The sequence below is a fragment of the Nothobranchius furzeri genome, chromosome 1 (genome assembly GCF_043380555.1).
Source record: "Nothobranchius furzeri strain GRZ-AD chromosome 1, NfurGRZ-RIMD1, whole genome shotgun sequence".
Taxonomy (NCBI): domain Eukaryota; kingdom Metazoa; phylum Chordata; class Actinopteri; order Cyprinodontiformes; family Nothobranchiidae; genus Nothobranchius; species Nothobranchius furzeri.
The window spans coordinates 57,337,154-57,356,278 of NC_091741.1; the positions used below are offsets into that span (position 1 = coordinate 57,337,154).

General features: G+C 44.7%; 2 protein-coding genes and 1 non-coding gene across 3 annotated transcripts; 1 reads left to right on the forward strand and 2 right to left on the reverse strand.

The window, feature by feature from the left end:
* Positions 1–254: 254 nt before the first annotated feature.
* On the reverse strand, positions 255–4,442 carry ankrd16 (ankyrin repeat domain 16). Its single transcript, XM_015956124.3, has 7 exons — positions 3,981–4,442; positions 3,041–3,261; positions 2,897–2,939; positions 2,648–2,756; positions 2,408–2,569; positions 1,138–1,216; positions 255–763 (listed from the first exon to the last, which is right to left on the reverse strand). Exons 1-7 carry the CDS (start codon positions 4,304–4,306, stop codon positions 600–602), a joined length of 1,104 nt encoding a protein of 367 aa, XP_015811610.3. The 5' UTR covers positions 4,307–4,442; the 3' UTR covers positions 255–599.
* On the reverse strand, positions 3,762–3,849 carry trnay-gua (transfer RNA tyrosine (anticodon GUA)). Its single transcript is given in 2 exon segments — positions 3,762–3,797; positions 3,813–3,849. It is a non-coding gene; the product is annotated as a tRNA-Tyr (tRNA).
* A 794-nt stretch (positions 4,443–5,236) lies between the features above and the next one.
* Positions 5,237–18,702, forward strand: glt8d2 (glycosyltransferase 8 domain containing 2). Its single transcript, XM_054739567.2, has 11 exons — positions 5,237–5,372; positions 11,068–11,111; positions 12,002–12,091; positions 12,224–12,425; positions 12,502–12,619; positions 12,694–12,778; positions 12,957–13,069; positions 13,294–13,436; positions 16,937–16,960; positions 18,120–18,232; positions 18,444–18,702. The coding sequence occupies exons 2-11, from the start codon at positions 11,093–11,095 to the stop codon at positions 18,620–18,622; spliced, it is 1,086 nt and encodes a 361-aa protein (XP_054595542.2). The 5' UTR covers positions 5,237–5,372; positions 11,068–11,092; the 3' UTR covers positions 18,623–18,702.
* The last annotated feature ends 423 nt before the right edge of the window (positions 18,703–19,125 follow it).

The window sequence follows — 19,125 nt, forward strand, 5'->3', positions numbered from 1 at the left end:
AACAAGGACGTAAAATACCGCATAAGTAGATAAGGCACCGTTCTTTTTTCCAGTTGTTTAAAGTCAATATCACCCAAACTTGCTTTTAATTTTACATCAATAGGCTATTTCATTTGATTTGCCTGTTTGAACCACATCCATGATTGACACACCTGTTAAATAACCCCAATAACAATGGAGCTGGTCTCTAGTTGGCCAGTCAGAAAGTCAAATGTTAAAAGGTAAAAACTATAACCCATTATAGGAGACAAAACAACTCTTAGCCAAAGTTTATTCAGTTTTTGAAACAGTCCACTAACACAAAACAACATGATGACAGCCTGCAAAATAAATAAAAATTATCAGTCTTCCTATAAATATTTGTTTACATTTTGTGTTTCAGGTTTCTGATGAGCTGTACCGGCATTATGGAAGGTATCAACCATCAACTAAATGCTCTGATAACAGTAAATTTATTTTTGCACACTCAATCTAAACCTGGACATGAGGCGTTGCTTAAAACTAACCAAGCTGACCCAATTCAAGTTAAATAAAAAGCATTACTGCTGATTTTCTTAAACTAATTGTGAATAAGCAGTTTCAAGTGTGTTGGTTTGAACTCATGATGAAACTGTCGGGCTACATGTGAACGCTTCCACCACGGCTGGTTTCCTGGCCAGTTGCTGTGCTCTTGTGCCACACGCGTCCTCTGAGTCTTTGAGACCGAGCATCAGCAGCATCCTGACCGCCTCTGCGTGCTGCCCAATGCAAGCCATGTGAAGAGCTAACAGAAAGAAAAGAAAAAAACAATACAGCAGGGAAGTAAACATTTATTTACTTTTTCTAAGACGAAATCTCTAAATTATATTCTATTCAGGTACAAATCTAACACAAAGCGGTTGTTTGCTGTAGTCTCAAGTGGTTTTGTTTTGATGACGACATGAATAAATGCTCATCCGAAGTTGATTTTCCGATTTTAATGAATTGTTGAATTGTACAATTCTGAAGAAATATTAATTATGGCTACAGTTTCTGTAAACATGGTGACGAGAGTTCCAAAATTTGAACAGTTTTCTTGACGAGAAACCTGCATGAAATATTCTAAAGCTTTAAGGACGTTAAAGTGTGATTAAATATGATATAAATGAACACACTTACCAGTCCGTCCCTTCGTGTCCTGAACAAATAGATCTGCTCCCAGTTCCAGCAGCGTTTTTATCATAGATGTGTGACCCTCCTGAACAAATAAATACAGCTTTTATTATGATTAAACTGTAGTTATCGTAGAATCACTTATAGGAGGATCCCAAAGTCATAGAACTTTTGTTTTTGCCACAATAATCATCACCTGCCTCTCACATATTTTATTTTCAACTCCTACAAATAGAAAAGGTTTTTATTTGAACATCTGGAATAAAAACCAACGAGTAGCAGAGTATAGCATAGCAGAATAATAAAAACCAACCAAAAACTCAAAACATAATGATGACAAGAACAATAGTATAGAAATACTTTGCAGTTTGGCTTGCTTTTAGCACCCTCTAGTGTCCGTTAGTCAAAGCGAAAGTGAAACTTATCTCGCTGTGCTTTTAAACACAGAGAGAAGTATAGATTAAAAAGGGTAAACAGCTATTTTCAGAGCAAGGCTGATTCTGGGGTCTCAAATAAGCTTGTATCAGCGCTCCTGGAAATTTCTTAATGCTTTTTAGAGGCTCAAATCACTGTTTTAGACTTTTGATTAACAGCATTTTAGCTCCTCTTTAATCTAACTGCTGAAACGTCTCCTCAGCCTTCCTCAGTGCCAACAGGAGCAGTCCATCACTACATCAAACACATCAGCTGTGTTTGTGATCTAAAACAAACGGGAAAGGTGCTGGAAGCATACTGCAGCGCCAGGCATGTCAGCTCCACTTCAACAGGGACCGGACCGGCACTCTGAAGCTGCAAGTGCGATATTCTGGCCACACAAGGCGGTGGGGGTCTGAATGACATTTCAGGATTTTTTTGAGCACACACTGGCTCAAGAAAATGATTTTTAAAATGAAAAAGTTGCATAGAATGGCATGGCTTTATACTTGTCAATACTGTGACAAGTTATTAATATGTAAATGTTCTAAAGGAGCAGGAAGAACCCTAATCTTATTTAATCTCATCCTTACTCTACATAATTAATTAATGTTTAGTTAATTTTCTCTGTTTATGAAATGTATGCTTAAGTCTAATTAACCCCTCATTATCATACTGAATAATCCTTGAGCTTCCTGCCCACTGTTGAACATCCAACAAACATTATGACCTAAAATATTAACATGACATTTTCTAAAGGCATTCAAACAGTTCAAACAGGAAATACTAATACAGGAAAATGGAATCACAGGCAATCTGCAGTGGTAAACAACACATAAAATAACACAAACACTGTCGAAACCTTTGCTGCGTAGTGCAGGGCAGTGAGCTGGATGCCAGTGGCTCTCTGGTTCACGTCAACTCCAAGTTCCTGCACCAAAAATCTCAGGGCCTCCAAGTGGCCAGTGACGGCGACCTGGTGCACAGGCTGAGCCCCGAGCACATCAGCTGCTAAAGGAGATGCCTGCCAGACATAGGTCAGGTGAAAAAAGCATGTGAATGTTTACAAAAGCACTTAAATATAACTGACGCTTTGTCCCACCTGGTGTTTCTCCAACAGCAGCCTGGCCACAGAGACATGCCCATTCCTAACAGCATCCATGAAAGGGGTGACTCCACAGCTGTCTGTGTCATCTGGGGTGTAGCCACATCTGGAAATGAACCAGTTGTGTAATAAAACACTCTGGATTTATAGTCTCTTACTGCGACATGGATTGCCGTGCACAAGTCTCTAGCCAACCCGAGGAAAATAGAAATTAGGCATAATAATAATAATACATTTTAAACCTACCTCTCCAATAAGATTCTAACAACCTCTTCACAGCCGTGCATTGCTGGATAAAAAGCAGATAACATCTAGATTTTAGATTAAACTCTTCTTGGCAATCAATTTATACTTTGCAAACTGTTCTAAATGCTCATGAGGATGCTTCACCTGCTGTGTGCAGTGGTGTTCTACCCGTTTTGCTCTTAGTCCTCCAGATGTCTGGTGCTGCAAGAAGCAGGTGCTCGATGACCAGAGGATCACCCTCCCTGCAGGCGATGTGGAAGGAATTCCAGCCATCTTTGTTTCTCAGACCTGGGTCTGCACCATGGGACAGCAGCTCCTGAATCACATCGAGGTTCCTCCGCGTGCACGCCATCATGAGAGGAGTCCTGGGAGAGAAGATGCAGAATTAATTTGGTTAAGTGTAGTTGGTGAAAGCCAGAAGTTTGATTACTAAACTAATACAGATGGGGTTTTTTCTTGCATGTTATTAAACCAGATATTCAGATAGAACTTCATTAATCCCTCAGGAGTTTCCACTTCCAGCAGTGACACATGGACATAAAGAAGATAACAGTTTTAAAAAGTATGGGGAAAAGACCTATAATAAAAGGGATAATAATAATAATAATAATAATAATAATGTAAAATAAATATATGTAAAAGTGGAAAATACAGAAATATATCAGCTTTATTTACACAAGATAGTGAAGGTGTGAAAAACCTTACATAAATCTCATAAATTAAGAAAATGTAATCAATTTTAACGAATATTTAACATAAAGTATTCAAATAGAAATGTACGAGTAGTCCCAATAAAAATGTTTGTACGTATGTGACATCATTCAACAATTTATAAAATGTTCATGTTAAACAAAAATATTTGTTCTCCTTCGAGCCGGATTCGAACCAGCGACCTAAGGATTTCAGCGTCAAGCCTCTACAGTCCTCCGCTCTACCAACTGAGCTATCGAAGGGAACTTGTGGCATGCTGCCGCACAGTCGTCCTATAAGGGAAATGTTGTTAAAGTGGCATAATGCTTTCTATAGCTTTCACTTTTCTTATTAAATTGCTACTTTTTTATTTCATTATTCTTTTAATTCTCACCAGTCTGCTTTTTTTAAGCTGTCCACCACGGCTCGTTCCCGGAGCAGATAATTGACACACTCCTTGTGGCCCATGGAGGCAGCTTCGTGCAGCGGTCTCTTATAATCGTTGTTATACACTTCCACATTAGCGCCAAGCTGCTTTATAAAATATTCCACGACGTCTAAATGTCCGTGTCTAGCAGCGTAGTGCAGTAGGGTGTCTCCTGACCGCCCGAAGTGTTCGCTGATTACAGATGAGCCCAGCAATTTAATCTGCTTCTCCAGACAGCTCAGCCGTCCCTCCTGAGTGAGTTTCACCAGCAACTTTAAGGTGTTTTCATCCATTCTGCTCGGGTTTAAAACCCTACTGCTGGACCATGAGGTGTTTTACTGAGCAAATTGACAGAAACTGTCGAGGACACGCTGGATGGAAGTGTTTACAAGCAGGAGAGCAGCGGAAGAAATTAGATGGCCGACCATGACGTTACACGGCGCTCCTTACTCTGGGAATAAAAAGTAAAATTCTTCTCTAAATAATTTAAATATAGTCAAAGAGAAAATAATTTGCTTGTGGATTTAGCTGTGATTTGTTTATAATGGCGCAAACATTATTATTAAAAGCAGAAAATGTTTCATGCGTTACAATACCAGGGAAGATAAATCCTGCAAAAAATGTTTGCAAAAAACTTGAAAGACAATCCATGACAAACTTTTAAATAGCAAGATAAGCTAAAGCTTTAAATAAGGTGTGTACATTTGAAGGTAACGCAAATGGCTCCAGAAATACAAACCTTAGATAGCTTGTTGTTTCAATCAGTGATGGATTGTAGGAAACCTAGTGTTTATTGCATTGCTGAAAAACTGTTCAAAACTGTTAACAAGTTAAGGACAGTGCATCACAAAAAGTCTGTTCTATAAGGTGTTTTTATTCTCTCTGTGTTTAAATTTAAAGGCTGTTATATTGTTAAATCTACCATATTGTAATGAATGTGCTTTTAACTAAACACATTTGCCCCTTTGTTAATTTGCTCAATACAGATTTAGGAAATAAACACATTTTAAAATAGCTTTTTTACAGATTTAAAATTTTGTTTTACAATCAGCTCTCATTTTAGGTTCCAGCCTATGGTTCCAGCTCACAGCTGTTGCTGATACAAATGTAAATTGTTTCATAGAGAGCAGCTCATACTGACACAGCAGAAGAAAAGAAAATCCAGTCTCTGGCTGCATGACAGTGAGGAGTAGAACCCTGGTGAACTAGAGGAGTCACATCTGGTTGGAGGAAGGGGAGAAAAGAAAAAGAGGGAGGCTAAGCTGGGTTGTTTGCATGAGTTATTCTCATGTGTTTCACAATTTTACAACATGGACTGTGAAACCCAGGGATAAGACAAAGAATACCCGTCTTTTTCTGGTGAGTATGTCTCAAATTGTGTTAAACCTAAGGAGAACATCTGCATGGTTACACTAGAAAACACTCTAACGTAACTTAACTTTAACCGGATTTTTATGTGATAAATACTACACGATGCGTCCTAAATGAAAAACTTGTTGAGCAAAGAAACTTAATCTTTTTAATCTGCTGTCTTTTGCTTGCAGCCACAGTTAAACTGAAACAGCCCAAGCATGTTCTAGACTGAGAAAGCTCACTAACCAACTCTTAAACTGGGGATTATTCTCCTAGACCATGGTTACTTCCTGTCTTTGTCATCATTTGGGCTCCTGACCCCCCTCTCCACCATCAGACTAAAGCAAACATAAAAGACTCATCTGACAAGAGCAGAGGGATGTTTGTGTCTAATGTTTTTTAAAAGAAAAAAAAAGTACAAAGAACAGGAATACACCATTACAGAGTGAGTTGAACCAATGTAAAACAGGGATGATCCAGAGGGTAGAATAATTTTTTTAAAACAAAACAGCTTCTAGTGTTTTAGCTCCTCTAAAGGACGACTAACAAGCTGAAGTATGCACTGCACCGCTGCACATCCTGTTTCCGTTCTACTGACTTCTGACACTCTGCAGCATGGTAGAAGAGGAGAATGTGTCACGTATAAAGTCTCAGCTGTTTTACTTTTTGTGGTTTTAACACTCAAGAGTGGTTTTACGTAAACTACTAAACGCTCGACTGACTCCACGAAAGGTGACAGAGGAAGTGAGATTAGAGTTTTGATCACTTGAAATATGTAGAAGTTATAAATGCTGGAAGGCAAAGAGATTCCTCGGATTAGGCCTGCCACCAGCCAGGAAGGAAATGGTCCGGAGAGAAAAGGCCACATGTGTTTGCCAGTGGCTGAATTACTTCATTAAGGTCAGATCACAAACCACAGTTTGTCACAGTCAAAACGGGACTTTAGGATGAATTAATGTCAGCAATCAAATATATTAAAGCTGTGTGTTTTGATGCATTTGGCAAGAAACTGGGTTTTCTGGAAAAGCAGAATCCTCCAGAGGAATTCTCTGTCCTGTTTACAGCAAAATGCTCTTTGTTCTTTATTTCTGTGATGGAAAGTCTGATTTTTTTTTACAATCACGGAGTAACAACATGAACACTATTTGCTCTTAAAAACTAAAAGACATTCCCAGAGTATGTAAATAATAAATAATAAAATGTCTTTTTCTGAGTCTTCTGAAGCCCGTAGAGAGGAGAAGGCTGCATGAACTGCTTGTAATCGCTACACAGTAATAAATTCCTTTGTCTTCGTCTTCGTCTTCCTCCGCTTATCCGTGTCCGGGTCCGGGTCGCGGGGGCAGCATCCCAACTAGGGAGCTCCAGGCCGTCCTCTCCCCGGCCTTGTCCACCAGCTCCTCCGGCAGGACCCCAAGGCGTTCCCGGACCAGATTGGAGATGTAACCTCTCCAACGTGTCCTGGGTCGACCCGGGGGCCTTCTGCCGGCAGGACATGCCCGAAACACCTCCCCGGGGAGGCGTCCAGGAGGCATCCTGACCAGATGCCCAAACCAACTCAACTGGCTCCTTTCGATCCGGAGGGGCAGCGGTTCTACTCCGAGTCCCTCCCGAATGTCCGAGCTCCTCACCCTATCTCTAAGGCTGAGCCCGGCCACCCTATGGAGGAAACTCATTTCGGCTGCTTGTATCCGCAATCTCGTTCTTTCGGTCATTACCCAAAGCTCATGACCATAGGTGAGGATTGGGACGTAGATCGACTGGTAAATCGAGAGCCTGGCTTTCTGGCTCAGCTCCCTCTTCCCCACGACAGATCGGCTCAGCGTCCGCATCACTGCAGACGCCGAACCAATCCGCCTGTCGATCTCCCGATCCCTCCTACCCTCACTCGTGAACAAGACCCCGTGATACTTAAACTCCTCCACTTGAGGTAGGACCTCTTCCCCGACCTGGAGGTGGCAAGCCACCCTTTTCCGGTCGAGAACCATGGTCTCAGATTTGGAGGTGCTGATCCTCATCCCAGCCGCTTCACATTCGGCCGCGAACCTACCCAGCAAGAGCTGAAGGTCAGAGCTGGATGAAGCTATGAGGACCACATCATCCGCAAAAAGCAGAGACGAGATTCTCCTGCCACCAAACTCGACACACTCCACACCACGGCTGCGTCTAGAAATTCTGTCCATAAAAGTGATGAACAGAACCGGTGACAAAGGGCAGCCCTGGCGGAGTCCAACCCTCACTGGGAACAGGTCCGACTTACTACCGGCTATGCGGACCAAACTCACGCTCCTCTGGTAAAGGGACTGAATGGCCCTTAACAGAAAGCCACCCACCCCATACTCCTGGAGCGTCCCCCACAGGGTGCCCCTGGGGACACGGTCATAAGCCTTCTCCAAATCCACAAAGCACATGTGGATTGGTTGGGCAAACTCCCATGCCCCCTCCATCACCCTTGCAAGGGTATAGAGCTGGTCCACAGTTCCACGGCCAGGACGAAAACCACATTGCTCCTCCTCTATCTGAGATTCAACTATCGATCGGACCCTCCTCTCCAGTACCTTGGAGTAGACCTTTCCAGGGAGGCTGAGGAGTGTGATCCCCCTATAGTTGGAACACACCCTCAGGTCACCCTTCTTAAAGATGGGGACCACCACCCCGGTCTGCCACTCCCTAGGAACTGCCCCCGATGACCACGCAATGTTGTAGAGACGTGTCAACCATGACAGCCCTACAACATCCATAGCCTTGAGATACCCAGGACGAACCTCATCCGCCCCCGGGTCTCCGCCGCTGTGTAGTTGTTTGACTACCTCAGCAACTTCTGCCCCCGAGATCGGACAGTCCATCCCCAGGCCTCCCAGCTCTGGTTCCTCCTCGGAATGCGCATTGGTGGGATTGAGGAGCTCCTCAAAGTATTCCTTCCACCGTCCGACTATAGCCTCAGTTGACGTCAGCAGCTCCCCATCCCCACTGTAAACAGTGTGAGCGAGTTGCTGCCTTCCTCTCCTGAGGCGCCGGACAGTTTGCCAGAACCTCTTTGGAGCCGATCGATAGTCTTTCTCCATGGCCTCACCAAACTCCTCCCACGCCTGAGATTTTGCCTCGGCAACTGCCACTGCTGCACCCCGCTTGGCTATCCGGTACCTGTCTGCTGCCTCCGGAGACCCACAGACCAGCCACGCCCTGTAGGCCTCCTTCTTCAGCCTGACGGCTCCCCGAACCTCTGGTGTCCACCAGCGGGTACGGGGGTTGCCACCACGACTGGCACCGGCCACCTTACGACCACAGCTAGCAACAGCCGCCTCGACAATCGCAGAGTGGAACAAGGCCCACTCGGACTCAATGTCCCCCACTGCTCTCGGAACGTGGTCAAAGCTCTGCCGGAGGTGGGAGTTGAAGACCGTCTTGACAGGTTCTTCTGCCAGGCGTTCCCAGCAGACCCTCACTATGCGTTTGGGTCTGCCAGGTCTACGCGGCATGTTCCCTTGCCATCTGATCCAACTCACCACCAGGTGGTGATCAGTTGACAGCTCCGCCCCTCTCTTCACTCGGGTGTCCAAAACATACGGCCGCAGGTCAGATGATACGACTACAAAATCTATCATCGACCTGTGACCTAGGCTGCCCTGGTACCAAGTGTACCGGTGGGCATCCTTATGTTCGAACATGGTGTTCGTTATGGCCAAACTGCGGCTTGCACAGAAGTCCAATAACAAAACACCGCTCGAGTTCTGATTAGGTGGGCCGTTCCTCCCAATCACACCCCTCCAGGTCAAGCTGTCATTGCCCACGTGAGCATTGAAGTCCCCCAGCAGGACAATGGAGTCCCCTGATGGAGCACTATCTAGCACTCGTCCCAGGGACTCCAAAAAGGGTGGGTACTCTGAACTGATATTTGGCCCATAAGCACAAACAACAGTCAAGACCCGTTCCCCGACCCGAAGGCGCAAGGAAGCTACCCTCTTGTCCCCCGGGGTAAACCCCAACACACAGGCAGAGAGTCTCGGGGCTAACAAAAAGCCAACCCCAGCCCTCCGCCTCTCACCCGGAGCAACTCCAGCAAAGTAGAGTGTCCAACCCCTCTCCAGGTCTCGGGTTCCAGAGCCAATGCAATGTGTCGAGGTGAGTCCGACTATATCTAGCCGGTACCGCTCAACCTCTGCCACAAGCTCCGGCTCCTTCCCCGCCAGCGAGGTGACGTTCCATGTCCCAAAAACTAGTTTTCTTGTCCGGGGATTGGACCGCCAAGGCTCCCGCCTTGGTCTGCCACCCGATTCGCATTGCACCGGACCCTTCATGTTCCTCCTGCGGGTGGTGGGTCCACAGTTGGACGAGCCCATGTATCCGGTTCGGGCTGGGCCCGGCCGGGCCCCATGGGCGAAAGCCCGGCCACCAGGCGCTCGCTCACGGGCCCCAACCCCAGGCCTGGCTCCAGGGTGGGACCCCGGTAACCCTCCGGGCCGGGTACTCCGACTCTTCGTTTTAACCGCCATGAAAGATCCTTCGAACAATTCTTTGTCTCACCCTTCACCTAAGACCAATTTGTCATGGGAGACCCTACCAGGGGCACTAAGTGCCCCAGACAACATAGCTCCTAGGATCATTAGGGCACTCAAACTCCTCCACCACGATAAGGTGACGGTTCAAGGAGGAGGTAATAAATTCCTGTTAAATAAAAACATGCTAAATCATTAAAACCACAGACATCGTATAATAGACGTGGCGTGGACTGGCGTTGCCTATTGGAGCTGGCGTAGCAGCGGGCTGCCATCTTGGATGGCCCCAGTGCATTTATTTACACTGAAACAAAAAATACACACATTTTAATGTACTTTTTCACAAAATCAGATGTATGGCATGATAGTTAACTTATAAATATAATATAATGTAATGTTATGTGATATAGATATTAAATTAGCATTGCATTCTGGGAATTTTTTAAACAGAGTGAGACTGTGTTTCACAAAACATCATGTGGAAGAAAACTATGACATCACTTCCTGAGAAGTATTCATCTCAATGTCAAGGGTTTTTGAGCACATCGTGCTGTAAGTAGAGCTGTTTTCATCCGTCTAGTTTCATTTGCTGGTTTTCTACTTCTGGTGACTCACCCAAACTAATTTCCTGCAGGAAGCCCCAAACAACAGCTCCTAGGCTCACAGGGCCTCCGTAAATAAATCCGTTGTTGTTTTCAGGAGTTGAACCAAGTCTTGGTTCACCAGTGGTTTACATCAGAAAAGTTCATGCAGATCCAGTTTAATCTAAACCATCAGAGCCAAACCAGCCTCACATGATGTTTCAGGTCACATCAAAGATGATGTGTGAGCATTTAGACAAACATAATTTGGGTCCATCTGAAAAAAGCAAAGCTAAATCCTCTAATATGAACTTCTCTCTGCTCAGCGTGCCTGTGGTAAATCCAAATAAATAAAGTCCTCTCTCCTCCTGTTGATTTGACGTGTGTGGGTGGCTTTACAGCGTAGCTCATGTTCTCCGTTTGTGTTGGTTTCCTTCTGCCAGTTAGAGATGCACTGATTCCATGCGTGGCGATCTTAACAGAAACAGTGTGTGATGATTTATGTGAAGCACAGCCTGTTGGGTCATGCTGTCCCTGTGATTATCAGACAAAGCTCCCGATAAAACGCGGATTGAACTGTGCTGTTCTCAAATGACGTCTTCTGTTTTTCTTCCTTTCTTGTCGCAGACGCTGCTAAAAGTAAATATGAAATATGCCTCTCCTGAGAAAACGTGAGTACAGTTAAATTGGAATAATAAAAACATTGTGATGTTGTGTTTGAACTTGTCCTCCATCAGGGACAAAAACCTACACGAGGATCTGCTCCTGGTGTTCACTGGATTGTTGCTTTGTCCAAACTCCAAGTTTCCATCATAAATTAAATCTAGGAAGTCTTAGGAGTCTTTCTAACAGGCCAAAAGGAAAAGAAAAGCAAATTCAGAACATTTCTAACTGATCTAGAAAACTTGAATTTTAAATGATTGGTGATGTTTAGGTTGGGGACAGTGAGGTTTCAGTGACATGCAGTTAAAATAAGACTTTGGATGTTTAGCAGTTATTATGATAGGTCAGACCTCTTTGATGCAGCATGATGATCAGCACCAAATAAAAGAAACTGACTGAATACAGATGTTCTTTGCAGGGTCTTCAGGTGTGTAATTATAACAGAGGTGCATAATGTGGAGCAGAGGTCTGACCCTGGTCGTTGCAGAGCCACTATCCTTGCGGTTGCCCTGTTCCTAAACTCCTGATTCAATGGTTGAATCTGCAGAAGCTCTGATTAAAATCAGGTGTGCTGGAGCAGGGAAACAATGAAAGCATGCTGAATAATGGCGTTCCAGGACCAGGGTTGGGTACAGCTGGTTTTCAGCATGCACAAAGCATCTGTAGGGAGGTTGTGGTGGTTTGTCTTTGTGGTGGAAGCATATTGGACCTCTGGGTGGAGCGTATGTACTAGTGTGACTGGGTCATCAAGGCAGAACTGGCCACGGCTATGGCTTTGACTCGGTCATGCCAGCAGTGTTGTGTTCGTGTGACCTTCTAGCACTCACTCTGAGTTTGACACCTTGTCATTTTTTCTATTTAGACTTTCTCAAATACGAACATTTCCACCCATTTTCAGTCAATCAGGTCCTCCTGGTGCTGCTGTTGCTGCTGCTGTGGTTGCTTCTTCATGCCACCCTACAGAGAGCCTCCAGTCAACCCAGACAAGGTGCATCCAACCAGGCGTTGGCCTCTACGCTTTCACACTCATGACTTGAGTTAAATGATGTCATGTAACTTTGAGCTGAAGGAGTTCACTCCCAGGAAGACTCTCAGCTTGCAACCTTCTGGTCCCTCTCAGGTCACAAGACGAGCCTTATTGGTCCAGCACACGTCCTCCCAGTCGGACAGTCAGAGGACGATAATGTCGTCCCTGTTGTGATCTGCGCTTCTGAGGAGCGGATGGGTGCAACCATGGCAACCATCAACAGCATCATTAGTAATACTGATACAAGTGTTTTCTTCTACGTTGTAACTCTTCGTGATGCTGTGAAACTCATAAGGTTTGATGCTTGTTCCTATGAACCACTGTGGTGTAAAAATCACATATCTGAGCTTCACTTTGTACTTTTTCACCAGGACGTACGTAAAAAGGAGCAAACTGAGTGCAATCCACTATAAGATATTAGAATTTAACCCCATGGTTCTACGAGGAAAGGTGAAGCCAGACTCTTCTCGGCCTGAGCTCCTGCACCCAGTGAGTTAAGTCAACTAGATCTGTCACGCTTCCAGCTCACGGACAACTGTGGTCATTTTAGTTGTGCTTTGCAGCTCAATTTTGTGCGATTTTACCTTCCTCTGCTGGGAATCAGCCACAAGAGGGTGATCTACTTAGACGATGATGTCATCGTTCAGGGTACGTTCATAAACATGTGAGCTGTGATGTCACTTAACTGTTTTCAGAGATTCATTTGTGACGTTGTGGAAACTTACATTTGAAATAAAAAATACAAGACGTTGAATCTCAGTGTTGTTCACTGAAAATGGTTCTAAAGAGTTTGTTTGGGAATGCATTCGTATTTGGTTTCTTTCAGGTGACATCAGGGATCTGTACGACGTAAAACTGAAAGCAGGACATGCTGCAGCTTTCGCTACAGACTGTGACCTTCCCTCCACACATGAGATGGTCCGAAGCATCGGCATGCAGGTTATTCAGCAGCTCATTCAGCAGATTCTGCCCAAATTTAATCTCCAGTGTGAACACTAAAGAGAAATGAAAGTTTCTGTGTAATGACTGTATATAATGCATGTGTGTCTGATCTCTGAATTGTGTGTACTGAAACTCTAATTTCCCTCTGGGATTAATAAAGTATCGTTGATTTGATTGATTTGGATGATTTCATGAATTTGTCATCTGAGCTCATTCTATAGACGACCTACATGGGCTTCCTGGACTACAGGAAACAAGAAGTCAAGGACCTGGGGATCAGCCCCAGCGACTGCTCTTTCAACCCTGGAGTGTTTGTGGCCGATATCACAGAGTGGACGAAGCAGAAGGTCACCAAACAGCTGGAGAAATAATAATAATAATAATAATACATTTTATTTCAAAGCGCCTTTCAGGACACCCAAGGTCACTTTACACAAAACACGTAATAAAATACAATAAAACAATAATAAAACCCAAAGAAGAAAAAACAGAGAGAAACATTTCAATAAAATCAGAGGTTGTAGGCAGATTTAAACATATGTGTTTTGAGTTTTGATTGGAAAAGGGTAAAACTGTCGATGTTCCTGATGTCTGGGGGAAGTGAGTTCCAGAGTCGAGGAGCAGAGCGGCTGAAAGCTCTGCTCCCCATGGTAGCGAGACGGGCAGAAGGAACCGCAAGATGGATGGAAGAAGAAGATCTGAGTGAACGGGACGGGGTGTGAATACTTATAAGGTCTGAGATATATGGAGGAGAGAGGTTGTGGATTGCTTTGAAGGTATGGAGGAGAATTTTGAAGATGGACCTGAATTTAACTGGGAGCCAGTGGAGCTGCTGGAGAACCGGCGTGATGTGGTGAAAGGAAGGGGTTCTGGTGATAATACGGGCTGCTGAATTCTGGACCAGTTGCAGTTTATGAAGGACTTTGTTGGGGAGACCATAAAGAAGTGAATTGCAATAGTCGAGACGGGAGGTGACGAGGCTGTGGACGAGAATGGCGGCAGTGTGAGGGGTCAGTGAGGGACGAAGACGGTTTATGGAACGTAGATGGAAGTATGCTGACCGAATTAAGTTATTAATGTGAGCCTGAAAAGAAAGGGAGCTGTCGAGAATGACACCCAGACTCTTGACGTGAGGGGAGGGGGAGACTGTGGCACTGTCAATAGTTAAAGAAAAGCTGTCAGATGTTGAGAGGGTGGAGTTAGTGCCAACTAGAAGAAGTTCAGTTTTATTGCCGTTGAGTTTGAGGAAATTAGAGGTGAACCATGATTTGATTTCAGAGAGGCAGAGTGTAAGGGAGGATGGTGGGAGAGTTGAGTTGGGCTTACTGGAAATGTAGAGCTGGGTGTCATCTGCAAAGCAGTGAAACTGGATATTGAATTTGCGGAAGATTTTGCCGATAGGGAGGAGATATACTATGAAGAGGAGGGGCCCCAGGACAGAGCCCTGGGGCACACCTGACTTGACTGGGGAGGGTTCTGAGGTAAAGGATTTTAACTGGATGAACTGAGTGCGGCCAGTAAGGTAAGATTGAAACCAGCGGAGGGGGGTGTGAGTGATGCCTAAGGAATAGAGTCTATTAAGGAGGATGGGATGAGAAATGGTGTCAAAGGCCGCACTCAGATCGAGGAGAATGAGGATAGAGATTAAACCAGAATCAGCAGCAATGAGTAGGTCGTTAGTGATCTTGATGAGAGCTGTTTCTGTGCTGTGGTGGGGACGGAAGCCAGACTGAAACTGTTCATAAAGGTTATTGCGGGTGAGATGTGAATGGAGCTGAGATGCAACTGTTTTCTCAAGGACTTTGGAAATGAAGGGAAGATGGGAAATGGGACGGAGGTTATTGAAATCATTGGGATCTAAACCAGGTTTTTTTAGAATAGGGCTGACTGAAGCGGATTTGAATAGGGATGGGACCGTACCAGAGGATAGTGAGGAATGAATAATGGCTGTTATAAAAGGGAGCAGAGAAGAAAGGCAGGATTTAACTAAAACAGTTGGAATAGGGTCCAGTTGACAGGTGGAAGGTTTGGATTTGGTGATGTAGTCTAATATTTCTGAGGGATGGGGAAGTTCAAAGGAGGAGAACGGAATGGTGGGTTCAAATAAATCAGGAGAGGGAGGGGAGGAATGAGGTAAAGAGAGATGGATTCTATTGACCTTCTCATTAAAAAACTGAAGGAGAGAGTTACAGGTTTCTGAAGAGTAAAGATGGATGGGTAAGGAGTCGGGAGGCTGAAAAATGCTGTTCATGATGGAAAATAATGTTTTAGTGTTGCTGGAGTTGGACGAGATGAGACCGGAGTAATACTGAGATTTGGCATGGGAGATGGAGTCCTTGTAGAGAGAAATCTGAGCAGAATATAAGTCTTTATGGATGGTGAGACCGGTTTTCTTGTAGAGTCTTTCAAGCCTCCGGTTGGTAGCTTTCAAGGAGCGAAGGGCAGGGGTGAACCATGGAGCAGACCGAGTAAAATATACAGAGCGGGATTTGATGGGAGCAAATGAATTAAGGATAGAAACCAGACCGTTATTGTACTGAATGACAAGATCATCGGGAGTAGAGGACAAATTAGGGGTCAAGGTGGCAAAACTGGAGGACAGGGAGGCTAGATCAATGTCCTTAATATTACGAAAAGAAATGATACGTGGTGACTTGATGATGGAGAGACGGAGGGGAACAGAAAAGGAGATGAGGAAGTGGTCCGTGAAAGGGAGCGGGTCAGCTGTACAGTTGGAGGGGGTCAGGCCGGAGCAGCAGATTAAATCCAGGGTGTGACCTTTAATGTGAGTGGGAAAATTGGCATATTGATGAAAACTGAGGCTGTCCAAAGATGAGGAGAAGTCTTTGCTGAGGGGGAGGGCCATATTGTCCATATGAATATTAAAATCACCAAGTAAAATTACATTTGGGGAAAGGGCGGACAGATGGGATAAAAGAGCAGAGAGTTCATTTAAAAACTCAGGGCTGAACTTGGGGGGACGATAAACAGTGACAATTATTGTGGGGGTCGGGCCGGAGAGTTGACAGGCGAGGCATTCCAGAGTGGTGAGAGGCGGAAGGTTTACCGGAAGGACCTTCCAAGTCTCGCGATACAGTATCGCGAGACCACCGCCGCGGCCCGACCCACGGGGTTTGGAGAGGTAAACAAATCCGGGAGGAGTACAGTCATTGAGTTGTGAGAAATCGCTGGGTTGTTGCCATGTTTCGTTCAGACAAAGAAAGTCTAGCTTATGGTCACTGATGGTATCTTGGAGGAGATGTCCTTTACCAGAGAGGGAGCGAATGTTGAGAAGACCAAAATTAGCAGTGCGGAAGTCCCTGGCGACAGGAGCATTAGTCCGACTAGCCAGCCGGGCTAACACGCTGGAGTCGGCAGCTCGGCAGGTATTCCTGGGTAGCCGCCGGCTAGTCGTGGACCAGAAGGAGGGTATTCCTTTGGAGCCGTCGAGATGGAGGTTCCGCCGGGACCCCCGATGGATATACCGACGGCGAGGCTGGAAGGTGATGTCGGGGAAGAGGCACAGAGCTGGTGGTGGAGATCCGGAGTAGCGAAAGCGGAGGTTGAAGAGCTCCGCCGCCGAGTACTGGAGAAGGCCATCCACGGACAGAAGAATGAGCGACAGGATGATCCAGGCCAGTGCGAGGCACACAGAAATCCTGCTGGACCACATTATGGAGTGGAGCAGGGAGGTGGTGATGTGCAACCAGAACGCAAGCTGAGCAGGTAGGTGAAAATGAGTTTTCACCGACACAGGGATGTGACCAGGGTGAAAAAGAAGAAAAAAAAATACAAAAAGTTTGTTTGCCAGCGAGCAGCGGCAGCGAGACGCGCCAGCGTTCACTCAACCGGAACCGGTTGAGTGAAATGGATGGAGGAAAATGTCAGGTTGGTCAACGAGAAAACGTCTATTTTTATTTTACTTTACAGCAGTTTAGGAGCTCAATCTATACTGAAAATCACTGTGTTCTGTCCCACAATGGATGCTCCATGGTCTTTTTTAATCTGGGAATTAAGATTTTAGAGTTCTTGTCTCCAGCTGGACACTGAGTTGAGAAAAAGACCAGTAATAATTTCACTTTGGGACATTTTGGACAAATGAATCACGACCATCTTACGTTACTCTCTGATCGGCCTTTGTTTGGAGGAAAAGTTTACTGGTACAGCAAACGAGAACTCCTTTGTTTCCGATTAACTAATGAAACAACCTAAAAACTCCCGAAACCCTCTAACTTCCACTCCTGGAGAAGCCGAGCAAAGACATTTTGATTTGCATGTTTACTGTTTATTTGAGGCCGTTATGTTTATAACGTAAGGTTATGGTGATAATGTCAAAATTAAAAGACTTATGTAAAATTCATGTAAACTATTGACTTTTTATTGCATCTTTCCAATACTTTTCTGTGTTGTTTTTTTTAGTTAAAGGCGTGCTTTTTATCGAGACAAAACTGTGTTCTACCTACCAGTTAAAACTAGGGATGCACCGATCAGGTTTTTTGCTGCCGATCACCGATACCGATGTCAAAGAATGCTGATCACCAATACCGATCACCGATCCCGATCATGTGAATTGGCCAGAAATTTTCTACAATATTATAATGAGTGCTACAAACTACATAATCTGGGAATAAAGGAAATGTAACCTAATCTAAAATGGTCTGGCTGATCGGTCTGCTTTGATCTATTTTGAAAACTCCGATCAAAACCGATAGGGGCGCTATCGGCCGATTGGGATCAAATGCCGATCCATCGGTGCATCCCTAGTTAAAATGTGAATCTCTTCAGCCCTGGTTGGGTTTAAGCACAAATATGGGTGTGTTGATTTCAAAATATAATAAAGTTAGAAAATTATGTTTTTGGCATATTTGGAATAAATCCAACACACAAAGTGGCTGTAATGTTGAAAGAAATAGTTCATCTAAAAGTGACACATGTGTTGAAGCCTCCTCGCTGCACAGAGATTAAATAATAATTTCATTTTGTGGTTTTTTTTTTCTTTTTGTGCTGGCTGCACCTGTGATCAGAAACATTTCCCCTTCTCCAACAGAAAGAACATTTACAGCAGCGCCATGGCAGGAGGGGTGGCAACTCCACCCATGCTTATTGTTTTTCATGACAAATACACAACGCTGGACCCTCTATGGCACGTCCGACACCTGGGTAAGATCATCCTCAAATACGACATCCGAACAGAAACATCAGCAATCAGAATTATTTACAAGAAAATAAACGAAAACAATTATTCGACACAACTGAGCTAATTATTTCCCAACAAAACTAGTGAGGAACATGTGGGGAAAGTCGAGCAGAGGGGAACAAATGTTTGTTAGGATGACAGTAGAGGAGTTTTTAGGCAGGTTTCTGTGTGCAGGCTGGAGTCCAGACGCCCGCTATTCTGATGGTTTCCTACAAGAGGCTCACTTGCTGCACTGGAACGGCCCGTTCAAACCGTGGAATTATCCTGCTGTCCACCTGGATCTGTGGGAGAGGTGGTTCGTCCCAGACCCCTCCGGAAGATTCTTGCTGTCCCGGCCTGAAAGGGACAGCTAAGACCTGCAGAAGGCTCTGGATTGGACCTTTTTGGTAGAAACATGAAGCACACAGTGATTTTTGAGGGGGGGGGGACAAGCCCCCCCCCCCCCCCCCCCCCCCCCCCAATGGGATGTTTTGTGTATTTGTGGAAAATTTGAGTTGGGACTCAACTTCATTATGATTCCACACATAGACGAGTCAAGATGTGAAGGTGAAGTTTTCAGAAAATCTTTACATTTGTATTTTACAGCACCAAAAAGTTCTTTATTTACTTAATTAACCAGTCCTGATTAGTTTTAGTGAGGATATTCATGAATGACAAGAGAATGACCAGGGACTAAAATCAGGAATGAAACAAGGTCAGGAAATAGAATCAGAAAAAATATGCTAAAAGAATAACCAGGATGCAGAGGTTACAGGTCCAGGAGGAAGGCCCAGACAGCCCACCTGCAATACTATACTCTCTTGTGACCTTCATTTCAATTCAGTTCAATTTATTTATTTATAAAGCACCTTCCATA

Excerpts from the sequence above, each read along its gene's own strand:
- glt8d2 (XM_054739567.2), top strand. Across the intron at positions 12,620-12,693 it reads GGCCTGAGCTCCTGCACCCA|CTCAATTTTGTGCGATTTTA; the intron begins GTGAGTTAAGTC and ends TGTGCTTTGCAG. Across the intron at positions 13,070-13,293 it reads TCCGAAGCATCGGCATGCAG|ACGACCTACATGGGCTTCCT; the intron begins GTTATTCAGCAG and ends CTCATTCTATAG.
- ankrd16 (XM_015956124.3), bottom strand. The coding sequence starts at position 4,306 with ATGGATGAAAACACCTTAAAGTTGCTGGTGAAACTCACTCAGGAGGGA. Across the intron at positions 2,940-3,040 it reads AACACCACTGCACACAGCAG|CAATGCACGGCTGTGAAGAG; the intron begins GTGAAGCATCCT and ends CTTTTTATCCAG. Across the intron at positions 764-1,137 it reads GGACACGAAGGGACGGACTG|CTCTTCACATGGCTTGCATT; the intron begins GTAAGTGTGTTC and ends TCTTTCTGTTAG.